This window comes from Apostichopus japonicus, chromosome 14 (genome assembly GCF_037975245.1).
Source record: "Apostichopus japonicus isolate 1M-3 chromosome 14, ASM3797524v1, whole genome shotgun sequence".
NCBI lineage: Eukaryota > Metazoa > Echinodermata > Holothuroidea > Aspidochirotida > Stichopodidae > Apostichopus > Apostichopus japonicus.
The window spans coordinates 22,383,713-22,403,911 of NC_092574.1; the positions used below are offsets into that span (position 1 = coordinate 22,383,713).

The window sequence follows — 20,199 nt, forward strand, 5'->3', positions numbered from 1 at the left end:
CAAAGGTACCTTCTTATCATAAATGTCAATAGGTTGACCACGTGTGACCTTTATGTGCGAAGTTATATGGGGTCAAAGTTTTGCGGTCGGAGTTAGGATGGTTATACAGACTTGTCGTTTTGTTTTTTTGGAATCAGGAGATGAAACTACATCAGAAACCAAGGTCAAAGGTCACATTAGAAAAATGTGCTTATTTTGGGAGGAAACGAGCAAAAAAGAAAATGTTTGGTTAGATTTGGATATCAAAGGTACCTTCCGATCAAAAATGTCAATTGGTTGACATTTTTGTGTGACCTTCGTGTGTGAAGTTATACGAGGTCAAAGTTAATTTTCAGACGTTTAATGCAAGAACTCCCAGTTCCAAGGTGTGACATGGTTGATATTTTTGGACAAGTTGCAAATGGTATAGGGGAATATTTTCAAACTTAACGGTCATGTGATCCGAGGTCACCAAAGGTCAATTAATGTTAAAAAACTAGTATTTTGGGGATAGAAAATGGGCAAAGAAAAAATGTTTGAATTTGTATAGTTTGATGCTCTAATTTAGGTCACATCAATCAAAAATGTCAATAAGTTGACCCAAGGTGACCTTTGTATGTTAAGTTATATGAGGTCAAAGTTAATTTTCAGACATTTAGTGTAATAACTCCCAGTGCCAAGGTGTTACACAGTTGATTTTTTGAGACAAGTTGCAAATGGTATAGGGGAATATTTTCAAACTTAACGGTCATGTGATCCGATGTCACCAAAGGTCAATTAATGATAAAAAACTAGTATTATTGCGATAACTTGAGAACAAACTGTCCGTTAGGGTTGGGAGTTGCTTCAATGTAATCCAATTGTCGACCCCCATCTGGGTGACCCTTGACCTCAATTTGACCTCTGGTGACCTTTTCGTGTTTTGTGGATTTTTACAGTTAAGATGCTATTTTCAGATGTTAAAGGTACCTTCTGATCATAAATGTCAATGGGTTGACCCCCGTGTGACCTTCGTGTGCGAAGTTATATGAGGTCCAAGTTAATTTTCACACATTTAATGCAATAACTCCCAGTTCCAAGGTGTGACAAGGTTGATATTTTTGGAGTAGTTGCAAATGGTATAGGGGAATATTTTCAAACTTACAGTCATGTGATACAAGGTCACCAAAGGTCAATTAATGATAAAAAAAACTAGTATTTTTGCGATAACCTGAGAACAAATTGTCCGTTAGTGTTGGGAGTTGCTTCAATGTAATCCAATTGTCGACCCCCATCTGGGTGACCATAGACCTCAATTTGACCTTTGGTGACCTTTTCGTGTTTTGTGGATTTTTACAGTTTCGATGCTATTTTCAGATGTTAAAGGTACCTTCTGATCATAAGTGTCAATGGATTGACCCCCATTTGACCTTCGTGTGCGAAGTTATATGAGGTCCAAGTTAATTTTCACACATTTAATGCAATAACTCCCAGTGCCAAGGTGTGACAAGGTTGATTTTTTTGGACAAGTTGCAAATGGTATAGGGGAATATTTTCAAACTTAACGGTCATGTGATCCAACGTCACCAAAGGTCAGCTAATGTTAAAAAAGTAGTATTATGGGGGAGAAAATGGGCAAAGAAAAATGTTTGAATTTTTACAGTCATGCTCTATTTAGGTCTCACCGATCAAAAATGTCAATTGGTTGACCTCCGATGACCTTTGTGGGTGAAGTTATGTATACAAGATCAAAGTTAATTTTTAGACATTTAATGCAATTAAATCTCAATGCCAAGGTGTGACATGGTTGATATTTTGGGACAAGTTGTGAATGGGGTGGTGGAACATTTTGAAACTTAAAGGTCATGTCATCTGAGGTCACCAATGTTATCATATCTGTTGACACGCTTGTAGGTCTCTTATATTTCTTACATTTTCGACGCCATATTTAGATCTCAAAAGTGCCTTTTGATCAAAAATCCGATCACATTTTGTGATCACAAAAGTGTTGGCTATAGTGTTGGTTACTTTATGGGAACATGTAGGACCACAATTACTTGGACTATTTGAGCCCAATCTTGCTTGATAATATTATGTGTATTGTCATATACCCCAAGCAAGGAACCACAGTGCCATTGGGCTCTTGTTTTCGAAACAGTTTCCGGTTTTACTTGGAATTTTTTGTTATTGCCTGTCCTCCAAGGTTACTAATATACACACCCGGTCTTTGGGATCAAAGGGGCTTCGTTGATATCGTGTATATGGTGTTGTTCGGTTATATTTGGTATTCTTTCTCAGTAAAATGTATTCACACAAGAATGGAAACGAAACAGTTACTTTGTCAGTTTTAACTAAAGTCAATTGGTAAAAGACATAAAATGGAGAAACAAATGTGTAACATTTCACTCGTTTGTTCTTCTCCTGGGAACTCCAAACTGAAATTAAAAACAATACCAAAGTAAGAATACTGAACACATTTCTGAACCATGCAAACATCAAAAAGTCGCGTTGACATTTCAGTGTGTTAACACAACAAATAAAGATCATAAATGATGTAACGGTGCTCTTAAACTCTCCCTTTTCGTCGCGTTTATACGCCAAGGTTACCACCTGAATATCTAATTAAGGAAGGATTGAGAAACTGTTCAACAAATTCTATTTCAATGATATCAAATCGTTAAATATGTACTTTGTATTAACCAATTTACTGCAATTAAGCCCCTCTTACCCCGCACCCTCCACTGGGTGACCCCCCCCCCCCCAAAGATCTGGTTGGTGTGATTGTATCACTTACTGGATGTAACCAATACTGATTACCTCTGGCCATACCTCTGTCTCTATCTCTCCGTTGATATGTTTATATTTAGACACCGGTTACAACTCCTTCGTTAATCGTCTCCTTTATAATATCAAGCATAATTCAGAATAACACTTATGAACAACTGTACAATATAGGACTATATAAAAGCACTTCTTTTCTTCCAAATGAACGTATTTTGTGTGATTTCAGTGATGAAATGAACATGTATAAAAGTTGCATGTAAGGTGTTTAAATTGAGACGTAATACTTTAAATTGATATTAGCGTCCACTTTACTTGTGACAAGTCTCCATTGCTATAGATTTCTATAGATTATCCTTAAATAAACTATCGAATTTCTTCAAACAAACTGTTACAAACATTCACGAACATTATGTTTACGCACAACGTCTACTTCCTCTTAAATTAATTCCCACTAAGACAGCAACATTGACGTAGTAACTAGAGAATTAAGATAATATGCGTAACCAAACTCAGTTCTTTTCTAAACAGTGATTTTGTTAGAAAGCATGTATAGGAATATAACTAGGAATATAACGCGGTTTGTAAGATATGTATGTTTTCAGAATCCTCCAGTCCAATTTTGAACCTGAACATTTCTATGGATTCAGCTATCACTAAAACTCCATTGACCAACAATTATGAAATCCTCCCATTCATCGATTAGGCACAATATAGCTTTCAGCCAAAGCGACGGTATAGATTATAGGCCAGGTATTGCTTTCTTTATCTACACAAGGCTGCACAGAGAGAAATTTGGCAATTATATGCCAACAATCGCTTCATGCGTTGTTGTATGCGTCTAACCAATAACCGGCTCTGGTTGTTCAAGCTCCACCCAAAGTTTGATTCTAAATGGTGTACTGGTCTAAAAAAGGTTGGTGGGCCCTGCCAGAAACATCATTAATCCGGACTTACTTGACCCTGACAGTATGAATCGGTCTTTTATTATAGCTGTTGTGGTCGTTAGTTGCCAGGCGTCAACATTTGTAAACGCACCGAGGTGAAAGGGTTGCTCTTAGTAAGTAGTTGTACTATTAATCGATTATCTTAAGTCATTCCCTACACAGTGCTTTGACCGACAAAACCTAACTGTGATATCATAAAATCAAGTTTAAGTTTAATTAGACAATAACTCGTTTATAATCGGCACATATTCATCATAATATACCACACAACCTAATCATTATAATTGTGCCTGCTTTCAATTAACACTATATATATATTCATATGTAACTCAACCTTGTGAATTTAACCTTTTTATTCTCTTGTCTTACCAAGCCCGAACTGGAAATGTGACTGCAAAGTAGTCTACAGCTGTGATGGTAGCAACAAATTTCCAGATGACTTCAGTGACAAATCTATCGCTGGAGAGGTAAAAAATTTGGCCCCTGAAGACTACCAACTGAGGATTCCAGGGAAAAGATGGCGACGAGAGATCTGGAGTCAAGAAGAGTTTTGTAAAAGGGAATGTCATGATCGATTGAACGCGTTCTTGTGCCTTAAAGGTGACGGTACACCTTCAGATTACTCTGACGCAGCCCTTTGTCTTAAGCTTCTTGCCATTAAAGATCCGGGTCCGTTTTTGCAAGCTGGTACTGATGAGCCATGCTGCGAGATATACCTACAGTGGGGTCTCAATTGGTGTCCCGACAAGTGGTACAGTCTCGTACAAACCATTCGGTGTTTCACTCGACCGATCGATGTCATTCCCGGCAATTCGTTTGTGTTTGGAGTAGAGAGTGGTGAAGACTGTACAGCAGGAACAGATGCTTACAACTGGTGTCCTGATGATCCTGCATGTGGTCCTTAAACCGGATATTGTCATGCAACTAGCATCATTATCATTGTATTGTGGTAAACAATAACCGTTCTTGTATGCTTTAAGCTAACATGGTTTTCTTTCTTGGGTACGGTACATTATTATGGTTTTCCCCTTCTTAATGATTGATACAGTGTTACACACAGAAGTGAACAATTCTGAGGGAATCTAGAGGGACAAGTCGGAAGGAACGGTTCGGTGTTGCACACGTGGCGTTAATACTTATGGTAGATCGACTGATATAGCAGACTTCGCACGTACGTGTTTAGTGTTGAGGGTAGTTGTGAAACGTTCCCGACCGGTAGTTTCACGTGGTGTAGCGGCGAAACTATATATAGTTAGTGACATATGTTCGAGCAAACTAGGTATATATTTATGCCAGACACAAGTATAATTATCATCTTTAAAGGGTCAAATAATTCATTTTCAATTCTTTTCTCGCATAAACTAAATTTAAAAGGAATGAGGGTTTTTCTTGTGTAATCTAAGTGATCTAGGATAATCTAGTTTTATCTTTGTGGGTACATGATACAATGTTTAAAGGCGATAACCACAATTTTGAAGTATAACTATATAAAATGTTATTGGATTAAATGTCGTGTGCGAATTGAAGTCTTTGCACATTGAAGTGGTGATTAAAAGCATTTGATTTCTAGTTGGAAATTGCAGCGTCAGCAAGTGACTGTCTTATTACCAACAGAGTGTACAATTTTGAGCATAACGTTTGCTGATGATGCTGTTGCTGAAATTTTGTCCACTAATGATGTATTCTACGTAATATCTGACAAGTCGAAATTTTTATAAAAGTAAAACAAAACAAACAAGAAATTACGAAAAAACTTCCGAAAAATGCACTTTACAAGAGTTGCATTTCCAAATGTTGCATTTATAAAAGTTGGTAACGGAAACCCGCCAGAGTTTTCAGGGATTTAACCGATTGTAACTAACTAAACAGCTTTTTACTCTAGATGGTAGAGACGAGCTATGGTGTGATCTGTGAGTTAAATTGACATGGAGTGACCTCCGTGTGCTATAACTCCAATTATGAAAAGGAAAATTAGTTTTGGGACGTTCAAAGCGAATTTTTCAATTCCGATGTAACAGTTTAACGGCGTTGATAGATTGGCAGACGTTCCAAGAGGATTTTTTTTGTGTATAATTCTGACTGGTTTTGGGGATATTAGATAATCATATTGTGTCAAAGTAAAGAATGTCCCGGAAAATGTGATAGTTTTCAATCTTCAATTATACTGTTAGAGTTGTTTTCCCTTCTAAGATGTGACACAAGTAAAATAAGCTTCTTAATTAATTGACTTTATCACTGGTGGAGGAGAAACAGGTGTACAAGTCAATTGCTTGTTGCAATTTGCGACAGTTGTTGCAAACTTCTGGAAAAGATTTATACATCAAGAATGGAGAGTTACTTTAAAGTTATTCACTCTTTATGAGATCAATGGAGTACCTTTAAGTTATAATGGAAAACATTGATGTTGACATGATGCTTGGAGATATGGTGATTGTAACACAAGATGGAATTTAAGTTCTGCTCTTTAGTTATCTACAGAATTCTGCAATTAAAAGACTGCACATAACACCGTACTGAAATGGGTTTTTCTTCTTCTTCTTCTTTAAATACTTGTCCAACATTAACATTACTTGTTTTCTATATTTAAGGCGAAACAACAGTACCGATATATATATATATATATGTCTAATAGAAAACGTAATGAGAAGGAAAATCCAGAACAGTGAAAAAACGTCCAGCCTCCACCGGGATTCGAACCCGGGCCTCCCGCTTTGTACGTGGACACCCTAATCAACTAGGCCATGGACGCTGATTGTATGTCCAGAGGTTCGAAACCGGTAAGGAAGGTCGTAATTCCACTGTAGGCGTTGTCACCTGTATCGAACAATACTAGTTCTGTTTTTGGTGACATATTTTGCCTTACTCTAGAGATCAAACATGATGCTAACCAACTCGAAAATCATTTGTGAATCCTAAAATATATATATATATATATGTGTGTGTGTGTGTGTGTATGCTGGTGGGTTTAAATTCGTCGATAGTTTCGTGAGTTCGTCGCCGTCGCTTCTACTCCTCACCCCTCCCTTTCACCACTTAAACATTTTCTTGCCGATTCTTGTCAACGTCTCTGACAGTAATGATCAATGAGAAATTGCAATAATATCTATAAAGAGTGTACAACCCCAAATGGATCAATTAAACACAAGAAATCACAAAAAGAGATGGCATCGAATAAAAATAAAGCCAGGAAGAGAGACCTATTCTTTGTTTCAACAAATTTCCACCTTTAAGTTTGACATATTCATTTCAATGAAATGAGCAATGATATTCTAACAAAGCCATCCTTGATATAAAAACAGATGTAGGCGTTAATCACCTGAGCATCAAGGAATTATTATATGGTATTGATGTAAATATATTGTGGTCATTATTCAAAAAAGTATTAATAACATAAACTACTTCTTCATCACATTCAACCTGTCACTACCGGTAACTATATACATATCAAAGTAATAGGCATGTTTTAATAGGACCAAAAACTACTTTCTAATAGATGTCGTTATTCAGAAATGAATGAGTATTCCTAGTTCAGCCTCAATCTCCCCCATGTTTGCTACTATATAAAGGGATATATTCATATCGTTACAAAAGACGATAAAATTGAGTCAAGTAAACAATTTGTTTTAAATTGTTAAACATCACCTATGGGTTCCAACTTTTTTGTTAACATACTCATAATCAATATTAGTAAACCAAATTCTTAGAAAACCTACTATAACCCATTAAAAAAGGACCCCGACAAAATTGACATTTTGACAAAATTTTTGACATTGACAAAATTTTGACATTGACAAAATTGACAATTTGGGTAGTCACGGGATATGTAATTCTGGAATGTCTGAAAACAGAGATTGACCCAAAGGAGCCTCTGGTCATCGCGTGACGTCATACTTGTAAACGCGAAAATCAAACCCTGACCTGTTTATACAGATAGCTAACAATTGTACTGTACTTGACTTCCAATTTCGAATGTTTGAATAGCTAGCTAAAAAAGAGAACACATGAAGGAAAATAACTAGGTTTAAGACAATTTTAAGGTGAAAATTTAAGTATTTCTCCTTAAAAAATTGTCATTGTAAAATTACCACTCAAGTGGAGGCATCGTTTATATAGCAGATGTACGTACGGTAAAATATACTATAAACCAGGCAAGCAGCTTGCTGATTCCGTGATACAATTTGATTGCAAGATACCGCAAAATGAACAGAAAAATAGACCTTAAAGATGCCTCGTGAGTGATATGTCACGGGAAAATGGTTTACGTTACTATCAACGAACTGAAAAAAAAAACTAATCATAAACGAACAACTACGAGGAGACGCGGAATCGACCATGGTAGGATACATGACTAAGCTTCAGCTGAACAGAGCGCTTACTCGTTTTAATATCTAAAGTACAACAAAGAAATATTATCTTGGTAGTAAATCAACTCCAGATCCACGTTTTTCGTTCTACCCTGGGCGAAATACTACCGTGACTCTGTGTTATTCCATAGAGTTAGGCCAGCTGAAACACGCCTTGACCAGTAACATTCCACTATGTACACAATCACAAATGACAGTCACTAACGAAGTAAACAAAACGTCAGATCGCTATAGTACCGTTTTTATTCTACTGCTTGGACCATGCAGATGTCGGTGTCACAGTACAGAGTGTCTCCCTGTTCAAAGTGTCCGGGGGACACTCTGTACCAGCACATTTAGTCCGGCCGGACACTATCTGCTGAAAATGTGCCTCCCCCCACCTTTACAGCAAATATAGTCCGGCCGGACGAAATGTCCTGGTACAAAATGTCCGCAAATACTTCATAGTATATTTTTTTCCCGCGCAAATAATCTTGGCAATTCGCCATTCAAAAGGCAACTATTCATTATATCAATCATTAAAACAGATGCATACATAGTTTTATGTTACAGGAAATAAATGAGAAAAAGGAAGAAAGATTAACAAATCTTCCATCTGTTAAAGATGTTATCATGTTTTTGTTGTAATTACTATTTTTGTATCCTCCGTATATGTTGCATTTTGTATTCGGCCACTACATTGCGTTCATAGTCATCTTTACGAAGGGGGGATATCGGGTCAAACTAATTACCTCCTCAACGGAGGGCCGGTACGGGATAGAGCATGCAACAGCTACAACAAAAAATAATTGCAGAGGAAAAATATTACGAACTTAAAATAGTTCAAACTTCATTGTAGCCGTATTTCCTCAACACACAGTGGATAACATTTAGCAATAATGGTAATTGTACTTTGACGGTCTATGAGAATTGCCTAACCAACATGAAATTTCATCCGTGCATAACGCTCATTATAGGACGGGATCCGAGGGTCTTTTTCAAGTTACACCCTAAACGAACTCGGCAATGTTGCGTACAACACTCAGGACCCTATACAGAATTGTTAGTGCAGGGAGAGGGGGGGGGAGTTGGGATGGTAATTTATCGATCTGTGTCCTGGGGAGGGGTCTTGTTAAGTCTGTGACACTATCTGTGATGAGCTCCAGGTAGCGTGAAATATTTTTTACTGTCTTACGCTTCCTTATTTTGTCTCACTCAACCGTCGAGTCAAGGTTTATTCTCTCTGCAAAAAGGTAAACGGCCATACCCCGCCCCCTGATCCCCTGTTCCCCTGCCCCCTAATCTCCGTGGCCATGCGTGAAGCAAATATTTATTTCCATAGACAAATGGCATTTGAAACCAGGCAATTCCAGGGATAAAGGTGCGCTGTTTCTAATTATGACATTTTTCTTAATGGAAAAGTGGTTCAAATAAGAACAGATATGTAATAAGTCTTCACGCTTTACATCCCCATAAAAAATGGCACGGTGTCTTTTCCTAACAATAGCAATGCTTTTCGAAAAGGGCAGCAATACTTGTATTCTATCAACAATGTCAGCCACTACCTCCCTCCCCCACAAACACCTCTACTGATTAATTTATCATCAATTTACAGCCAATACGTTCAGTTTGTTTGGTAACACGATATCTTCTTCAAAAAAGCCGCCAACAAAGACCAAAAAAAGGAGCAACAAATAGGACAGAGAAGGTTGAAATATGCTAGATTTTTTTATGTACGCCATTTAAATACGTCATTCTTGTAGAGATAAGTTTGTTCAAAGAAAGATAATTTGTTTAAAGAAAGATAATGAAGTAAGATCAACACATGAAATTACATGATAGAAACAAACATAATATTCTGAATCTATATCAGCTTGGGCAGAGAGTGAAAAATTGATTATACATGGGATAATTCATGAGGAAATTGAAATGGAATGATGACTATCGCTTTATAGCTCTGAGGCAACTTAAGATAATCGATGCTTTCTAGAACATCCTTAAAGCAGGGAGGTTTAACTTAATTAGAATGAGATAGATTATACGGTCACTCTTCATCAAACAATATGTACTTGAAAACCCTCATAATCCACATTAAGAACATCCTCTTAGGAGTATGGTAAAGACCTCAATAAGACCATGCTGAAGTTTTCCTATGGAATTCACTCCTTGAACTGCTTTCCACACCCGGATAATCTGTAAACAGTAGGTTTACCTATAAAATGCTTTAATGTGTAACTTGATACCGCCAGAAGTTTAATCTTGATTATAAATTACAAATAAAACGGATTCTAATGTATCCACGGGTTTGTCGTTAACAATTATACAGGACTCCAAAACACGAATAAAAAATACAAAAGGAAGCAGACTACGTTCGGTTATATTTTTTACTATAAAAAACTTATCTTGAACACAGTTTCCAGATTTAAAAAAAAAAACGTCTTTTCATTTGTTATTTAATGAAGTAATGAGTTGATACATAATTTCGAGCGCCAAATCGCGTCAAAATGTAAAATATATGGTTTTCCACCGAACGACTGGCATGTAAAGTCAATGGCCTGTCTTTGCTTAAACGTGTAGCAGCCGACGAAATTTTCTTTCATGATATGTTAATCCCTCTAAATTGAACTAAGACCCATCAACACTTAATTTCAAGTAAAAGACAAGATTATTGTCGGCAACAAGTTAACTGCAAAGAAAATCGTCTAGACATGTCTTCTGGAGTCTTCTGTTAACTTCATTTAAAAACTCCCTCCCTTGGTCAGAGATGAGAATATCAGTGCAACTGAATCTGTGCAAAATGCAAGTTGAAAGCAATATTATGAGTAGTGAATGCCACACTATAAGTCATACATAAATTAAATTATCATCTTGAAGGTTTATGTTTAAGCTCCAATACAACAACAAAAAATTAACATTCACCATGTTGGTTGAGTGTAGACTGTTAGTGTACAACTGAACTATGCTCAGGCATTGAATTAATTTGATGATATTTTATAGTGACACCTACATGTTTATGTGCTTACTGGCTCAACTTGATTTATTGGATTGCGTATATCACACAGGTTACTACAAAAACTGAAAAGTTTTACCATTCAATTAAAAATCAGGCATTTATCATATTAGAGTGAGTTAGGTTATACTTGAAATTTGGTACCTATTGTTGCTCAATTAATGTATGTGTGCAATGTCTGACTGTTTAATGCCAAGCAAACATTAATTGTCCTGAAATAAGGATCCATGGCATGGGGGTTCCGGCAAAACACCCTCTGTATGACCCAAATGCAAATACAAAATTACGCTAGCTCACCAGTATAGTAAAATGTGCTATTATACATCAAGCATCAAGAGACCTCAAAATGCCTTATTTAGCCAAAGAAAACGGGACCCTCTCCCAGGTTTCAAATATCCCCTACCGATACACACACAAACACAATAGCAATTGTCCTCAAAGATCCTAACAGAGAAATGGTACCAAAGCTCAGTTGATACATTATCACTCTTATCATGTTGAACAGCGATAAACAATAGGTGATGTCTAGCTGTGGAATGTGGATTTACTCATCATTTGTTTGAACAAATAAACTGCGTCTGCTTCAGTGAAACAGGTCCAGGCAAACTCTCTATTGGGCATGTGGACCAAATGAAGACAACTGTCTGGCTACATGCCACTTAAGTGTTATAAGCTGTGTATCAAATGTTCTGATTTTCGTAATTGTTGAAGTTTAGAAAGTTTAAACGAGCACCCTAAAAAAAAAAAAAAACATTGGCAAAAAACTCCTTCAAAGGTTTCATAAACGTTGCCATTTGCATGTAATTATCAGAAAATAATAAAATGTAGACTATATAGATCTTGATTAATATATTCTTGATTAATGAATTCTTGATTAATGAACATCCTCATAAGCAAACTTGCTGTCCCGGATGTGTAACTTAACCCTGGTCATTGGTAACTTGTCACGCCTACACACCAAAGTGTGCACAATTCAAATAATCTTTCCTGGGGCACCACAGTGCACCACAGCCACGTGGCCCCTAGGGGACTTACCATAGGGTTCAGCCACAAACCGGCGCACGCAACTATATTTACAAGTCACCTCGCAAGTCCCCATTTATACACCCGGGTGAAAAGAGGCAATGGAGATAAAGTGCCTTGCCCAAGGACACAACGCAGTGATCTGGCCAGGGCTCGAACCTGTAATCCTTAGATCACAAGTCCACTGCCTTAACCACTTGACCACAACGCCCTCTATTTCAATATATGTGGACATCGTAACTTCATTTGGTAAAATGTTTAATGAAATGTCTCAGCAAGAATCTTTCAGTTGAACTACTACAAGTTGTGTATATATGCTGAGTTCCTGACGTAATGAGTAAGAGTTTCAATGTCATCTGTATGCTCCTCAAGTGTAAGCCTTCTCAAAATTACTAGAACTTTTTAAAAGTACTTTGCTGGTGGTTCTGCATTTCCATATTATTTTCGATATATGATGAGCTTTGAATTAGATAAGAAAATATTTCCGTGAGGAAAAGTCAACAAATATATGTTATGAAGTGTTTGGAATTTGAAATTGTATGACTCATGAATCAAGAAGGATGTCCAGAAATATCCAAATCCGCTTCATCTGTTGGGCTGTCCAAATTAATAGAATAAATGAAGAAAGTAGCATTTGTCCTTATATCTAAAATTTTAAGTGGTAATAAAGTGCGACTAATGGCATCGAGCACGTCTTTGATAGTCCATATGTCGGCTTTGAGATTAAGATCAGTTTTATTTTGGCATGATTATAATGATATTACAGCAAGGATGACTTAAGGCACATCATAAGTTGTAGTATATTATTCAACCTAACGAAAACACTGCTACCGGTCCAGGTGCAAGTACAGTTCTATATAACACTCTTCCTATATTTGAGATATGACCGGGTTTCATTAATTTAAGTTACTGACGTTATACACTATATACACAGACCATTAGGTCATTTCCTCAAATACAATCGAAAACTCAGTATGAAAACACAATATTTATTGCCCCATCTGTCATGCTAACAAGACATTATTATTCCTTCGAAAGTCCTCTAAGGGTACCCAGTTATTTATATGAAGTTAAATGTTTTGTATGAGTTATTAGAAGTTATAAAGAAAAGGGGATTAATATTAACTTTCCGAGCTGGACTTGGAAACTGAAATCATCATCAATTTAGCCCAAAAGGACCATTCAAAAGTTTGTATTTATGGTAAAGGCGATATCTTGAAAAACGGAATGAATGTAGACAAAATCTTAGCAATCTAATATAGTCGTTTTGCCTTGGACTTCGGAATATCAATATAAAATTCCTGCCTAAAGTCAAACAGGGAAGAGGAAGTGGAGCTTGATGGAGCAATGTGAGCGGGAAGAGGGAGAGTATTGTGACGTAGCAATGTGAGGGAAGAGGAAGTAGAGCTTGATAGAGCAATGTGAGCGGGAAGAGGAAGTGGAGCATGATGGAGCCATGTGAGGGGGGAGAGTAAGTGGAGCGTGATGAAGCAATGTGTTGGTGAAGAGGGAGTCAAGCGTGGTGTGTCCAAATAAACATCCATTCACAAAATGCAGTCACTACAGAACTCCCTGGTGGGTACGATTCTTTCAGCTATTTCATCGTTTGGCATTTACATAGGAACCAAATAAACAGGTTTTTTTCACTGAATCCAAATTTCTAGCAATTTTGTTAAGCCACCAAGTTTAGTTACCGGAATATCCTTGACTTCAAACTTGAAATAAGTTTGGCCAAGTTGACCTTGACCTCAATTGAACAATGGACCTTTGGCATTTAACATAATCAATGCACTGAAGATGTGTAGTCTGTGATACCCTACTGAAGATTTAGGCCATATTGTTTCTTTGGGTATATGTAGCCAACATGCTGTTTTGGGGTTATTTGATCTCCGGCCCTATGACTTCTGCAGGCATTAAAGCCCATTCACGACATACACCTACCAAGTTTCAAGTACATCGGTCGTATGGTCCTTTGCAAAACGTTGTTTCACACAAATGTTTCCAAGTTGGACTTACTTGTGTATAAAGTATGTTGTTATATTGTTATTTTGGTATAAGTTTTAAGGCCACAATGATGTGTATTGGTTATTTGATCTTTGACCTGTGACCATATGACGGCATTAGTCACTCAGCCTCCACAACCGCCGCGCAGGCATATAACCAGCAAGTTTAAAGTCCATCGGATATATGGTCAAGGAGTCGTTTGCAAAATGCTTTTGCGCACAAATTGGAATAAGTCTGATCTTTTACCTCATTTGATCACGTGACGTTTGGCGTTTTACATTAGTAAATGCCTTGGAGACATAAAATATGTTATAACCTACGGCATAAAATTGGGCCATATTCTTATTTTGGTATAGGTGTGATGGCTACAACGCTATGTTTGGCTATTTATTTTTTGACCTCTGACTTTGTTTAATTGTTTATTTGACGTTTATTTGATTCTGAACTTTGACTCTATGACACCATTATTCACGCAGCGGCAACAACATGTTATTGTCATTTGACCTTTGCCCTCTGACCTGTGTCGTGGAGACAAACATCCTATACCCGTGCACATACCCACCGAGTCTGAGGTAAACTTATTGGCCATATGGTTTCGGAGAAGTTCGGGGCAAACTATGTCTAATACACATAAACACACATTCACAATCACACACATTACTTTTTGACCCCCACTTCAAAAATGGTTCGTCCACCCCATGTATTGTTGTCACAGTTTGGTACCCCCCCCCCCCACCCCGCCTCCCCACCATCCAGCAAAAAAAATCAGTCAGACCAAGCCACTTTTAGCTCCACAGAGTACAATATCTCATCTCAGCACAATATGTGTATTGTAGGCCATATGGGAAGTAATTGCTGATTTATTGTCCGTACGAATTATATTATGACCGGTATTAATTATATTTAATACCGGCATTAATTCTCAGCCAATCACCATGCAGCTTCATATGCCGGTATTAAATATAATCAATGCCGGCATTACATAGAATTGATACCGGTATTAAATAGAATTAATATCGGCATTAAATAGACCAATCACATTAGCTAATTTTGAAGCTGTTATGCTCTGAGCTAGTGTTAATCCCGCTTTCTGCAGCGTGAAAGCCGTTATTTCTGCTGACGAAAGCAAAGTACAACGCAACGGTACGCATGACAGCTTAACACAATTTCTGCAAGATTATCGTCGAAAAGAATACTTGTAGGTTATTGACAAATGTTGACTCCCAATCAGATGTTTTACCAGTTCGCAATGCTTTGAACCGTTTTATTAATCTTCGAAGAGCATTACGCTATGAAAAGTTTGGACGGCTCCTGAATGAAGATGGATGAACTAACGGGGCAAGTTTCGCGCCTGGCGCAACTTGGCTGGAAACATGTAAGGAAGCTTGTCAATAATATTGCATATTATACCATAACCGCAACTAAAATTACAGTGCCAACTAAACAAAGATGGTCTATTTAATTTCGGTATTAATTCTATTTAATTCAGGTATTAATTCCATTTAATGCCGGTATTAATTCTATTTAATGCCATTATTAATAGTATTTAATGCCGTTATTAGTTTAATAATTAATACTCTTTTTAATGCCGATATTAATTCTTTGTTATGCCGGTATTAATTCTTTGTTATGCCGGTATTAATTCTATTCGATGCCGGTCTTAATTCTATTTATTACCGGCATATGAAGCTGCATGGTGATTGGCTGAGAATAAATGCCGGTTTTAAATAGAATTAATACCTGTATGAATTTCATTCGTACGGACATTTAATCAGCAATAATTTCCCGTATGGCCTACCATATACGTGAAGGGATGAGACAAACGACAAAAATCGGTGCATTGATGTGGAACGGGTTCACTACGTGACGGAATGAGATAACAAACACATAAACAACAAAAATCGGTGCATTGATGTGGAACGGGTTCTAAATCTGAATAATTCTTGTCATGAAAATGGGTGGAGCGTTGTGGTTGATTTGAATTGTAGCATGTTTCTGTTTAACTGGCGGGCATAGTTGCTGAGCACGCACACGGTATGGTGAGATATACATATTATTTGGTGAAACTACAAAGTGCACGACATGACGTAATGCGACCATTGACCAATCACGGACTCGTGTATTTCAAATTCCAGCTAGATTTTGATTCTAAATGGTGTACTGGCCTATAAAAGGTAGGTGTGCTCTGCCAGAAACACCATTTATCCGGACTTACTTGAACCTGCCAGTATGAATCGGCTTTTGATTATAGCTGCTGTGGTCGTTAGTTGCCAGGCGTCATCATTTGTTAACGCACCCAGAGGAAAGGGTTGCTCTTAGTAAGTAGTTGTATATTATCCGGCTTCTATTAATTTAATCACTTAACAGTGCTTTTTTATTTTACTTTTTATTTCCTACAGTGGTTCTATCGTCATGATAAATTCTCGATTTAAGAGGAATGGGGTTGAGTGTGGATCATGTTTTTTTTTTGGTCCAGACTCTATCTTGGGTTAATTTTCGTTAAAAAAATATGGTGGTACTTTTTTGAATGAGTGACTTATCATAAAATAGAAACTGTTATGATTGAACGAGTGTTTTTCTTACGCTACAAATATTTATATCGGAAGAAGAGAGATAAACTACTGAAGGTTAAGGGCCGACAAGTAAAGATTATTTCATAAATTCCAAGGAGCGGAAACTATGACGTTATGTTGTATTCAGAACGGCAATGGCGGCTATTTCAGTACTGGAATAGCTTCCACTGGATAGTATACCGGTGTGAATGAAATTAATATCACTTTATATATATATATATATATATATATATATATATATATATATATATATATATATATATATTTGAATAAGATACACTTTTTGTCTTCATGACAAGTTAGCATAAGTCGGTAACTCGGCAAAAATCAAATTGTTGTCTTGACTAGTTTGCGTAAGTTGGATACTCGACAAAATATCAGTTTTTTTGTCCTGTTGTCGAGTTATTGTAAGTCTGTAACTTGGCCAAAGAGAAACGTATTTTTTTCGAGATATCATGCTATTTTAACACGGTATCTCGAAATCTCGCATGTCCACTTATGGTTTCCGTTATAATTCCTTTCTCTTAATTATCTGATAACTCATAGAAAAAAGAAGTCGACGTCCGTTCACGATCAACAGTGTAATGTTTTTAATTTGGGCAATGTTTGGTTTGTAAAATATTGTACTCGTGTAAACTAGGCTAACTTACATTGTTAAATATGCCAGCTCAGTCTCCGTGTTTCGTAGTCATTGCTCAGCATATCTTTTTGTGGCACGTATATTTTGTGTGTACTGGAATGAATTATCTTTCTCACGGTCTTTGTAACAGCTTTAAGGAGACGTGTGAGGAGAGGGGGGCGGGAAGGGGGTTCGTCTTTCTTTGCGAAACATATTTGGTATATATCTTATTGCCTGTGCTCCAAGATCGCTGATGCACACACCCGATCTTTGTGATCATAGGGGCTTGCTCAGTAAAATGTATTCACACAAGAATGGAAATGAAACAGTTACTTTGTCAGTTTTAAACTAAAGGCAATTGGTAAAAGTCATAAAATGGAGAAACAGATGCCTTGAATGTGTAACATTTCACTCGTTTGTTCCTCTCCTGGGAACTCCAAACTGAAATTAAATACAGTACAGTAAGAATACTGAACACATTTCTGAACCAAGCAAAAACAAAAAAGTCGCGTTGACATTTCAATGTGTTAACACAACATATAAAGATGTGAATGATGTAACGGTGCTCTTAAACTCTCCCTTATCGCCGCGTTTATACGCCAAGGTTACCACCTGAATATCTAGTTAAGGAAGGATTGAAAAAACTGTTTAACAAATCCTATTTCAATAATGTAAAATCATCAAATATGTACTTTGTGTTTACCATTTTACTGCAAATAAGCCCCTCCTCCCCACACCCTCCACTCGTTGACCCTCTCAATAGATCTGGTTAACTAGTGTGATAGTAGTACTTACTGGATGTAACCAATACTAATTACCTCTGGCCATACCTCTGTCTCTCTCTTTCTCTCTCCGTTGATATGTTTTAATTAGACACCGGTTACAACTCCTTCGTTAATCGTCTCCTTTATGATATAAAGCATAATACAGTATAATACATATAAACAACTGTACAATATAGGACTATATACACACACTTCTTTTCTTCCAAATGAACATATTTTGTGTGATTTCAGTGATGAAATGAACATGTATAAAAGTTGCATGTTAGGTGTTTAAATCGAGACGTTATACTTTAAAGTGATATTACCGTCTACTTCACTTGTCATAAGACTCAATTGCTATATATTTCTATAGAGTATCCTTAAATAAACTATCGAATTTCTTCAAACAAACTGTTAGAAACATTCACGAACATTATTTTTACGCACAACGTCTACTTCCTCTTAAATTTATTCCCACTAAGACAGCAACATTGACGTAGTAACTAGAGAATTAAAATTACATGCGTAACCAAACTCAGTACTTTTCCAAACAGTGATTTTGTTGGAAAGAATGTATAGGAATATAACGCGGTTTGTAAGATATGTATGTTTTCAGAATCCTCCAGTCCAATTTTGAACATGAAGTATTTTATGGATTTAACTATCACTAAAACTCCATTGACCAACAATTATGAAATCCTCCCATTCACCGATTAGGCACAATATAGCTTTCAGCCAAAGCGACGTTATAGATTAAAGGCCAGGTATTGCTTTCTTTATCTACACAAGGCTGCACAGAAAGAAATTTGGCAATAATATACGTTGTTATGCCAACAATCGCTTCATGTGCAGTTTCACGGGTCTACAATACATTAAAGATCCAGTATTGCTTTATAAAGTTAATCAAGGTATACATATGAAGAAATTCGGTAGTGTTAATTAAGTAGTATTGAGAACAGAATCTCACTTCAAGTCCTATTATAAATCCAGGAAATGTGAGTTACTTACTCACCTCATTCTAATGGAAAGTGTGGTTCGAAATCGTATATTTGAAAGGAATGTTGCGGAATGACATTCTTTCATTGCTATCGTGTAGATCGTTCTTTCTCCTATGGGAGATCCAAGTGCATATCAAACCATCATTTAAGTATATGAGAGGAACCATTTTAGTATTCATAATTAGCAAGTTTATTAAGATTGAGATAATCAAACAAACATCCCAATGGAAGTCTTCATTGATCATCAATGTTATGATTTTGCTTAGGTTCAAGGAACATGTTTTACTGATGGATATTTTGACATTCTGCTTTATATATTCATAGTGTGACCATACAGTGCTGTACATGTTCAAATATTTCAAATTTATCAGTGACAAATTTGCAAACGGTTACCTTCATCAAAGCAGTATTGCTTAGTTTGGTTTAGCTTAGTTTAGATAATGAACAGCCCTTTGGTGTGGTTTTGTACATTGCAGTAAAATCAATGTTCTTTCTTTTTTAGCCCTGATTGGAAATGTAACTGTCGACTAATATACAGATGTGATGGTACCAGTGGATTTCCGTCTAACACAGCTGATGACTCAGTTTTAAAAAATTTGGCCCCTGGAGACTACCAACTGAGGATTCCAGGGAAAAGATGGCGACGAGAGATCTGGAGTCAAGAAGAGTTTTGTAAAAGGGAATGTAATGATCGATTGAACGCGTTCTTGTGCCTCAACGGTGACGGTACACCTTCACCTTACTCTGACGCAGCCCTTTGTCTGAAGCTTCTTGGCCTTGATATGAGTCCGTTTTCCCAAAATGGTGATCCTGAGCCATGCTGCGAGATATACCTACAGTGGGGTCTTAACTGGTGTCCCGACAAGTGGTACAAACTGGTACGGAATGTTCGGTGTTTAAGTCGAGGTATCGATGCAGGTTTTCCGGGCGATCCAAAATCTTCGCACGTTTTTAGTGTAGAGGGTGGTTGTACAGCGGATGGAACTCTCGATTTTACGTGGTGTGATAGCTCTCCTACATGTCCGGGCCCTGCATGATAAAATGGATGTGGTACAAACAGAAAAAAAGCAGCATAACTGTGGTAAATAATTAACATTCATTTATGTTTTAGATACCAATCAAATTCCTAACGGACAGTTTTTCCTTACCGTAAGTAATCCAAGTACCATTTAATTCTTC

The 20,199-nt window shown here is 37.0% G+C and overlaps 1 protein-coding gene across 1 annotated transcript in view; it reads left to right on the top strand.

Annotated features, from left to right (window-relative positions):
* Nucleotides 1–6,199, top strand: part of LOC139979656 (uncharacterized) — a 10,451-nt gene extending 4,252 nt beyond the window's left edge. Inside the window, exon 2 of the mRNA XM_071990666.1 lies at nucleotides 4,060–6,199. Within this exon, the coding sequence (XP_071846767.1) occupies nucleotides 4,060–4,591 (532 nt within the window). The 3' untranslated portion in view covers nucleotides 4,592–6,199. The remainder of the gene's footprint in view (nucleotides 1–4,059) is intronic.
* Nucleotides 6,200–20,199: the final 14,000 nt, after the last annotated feature.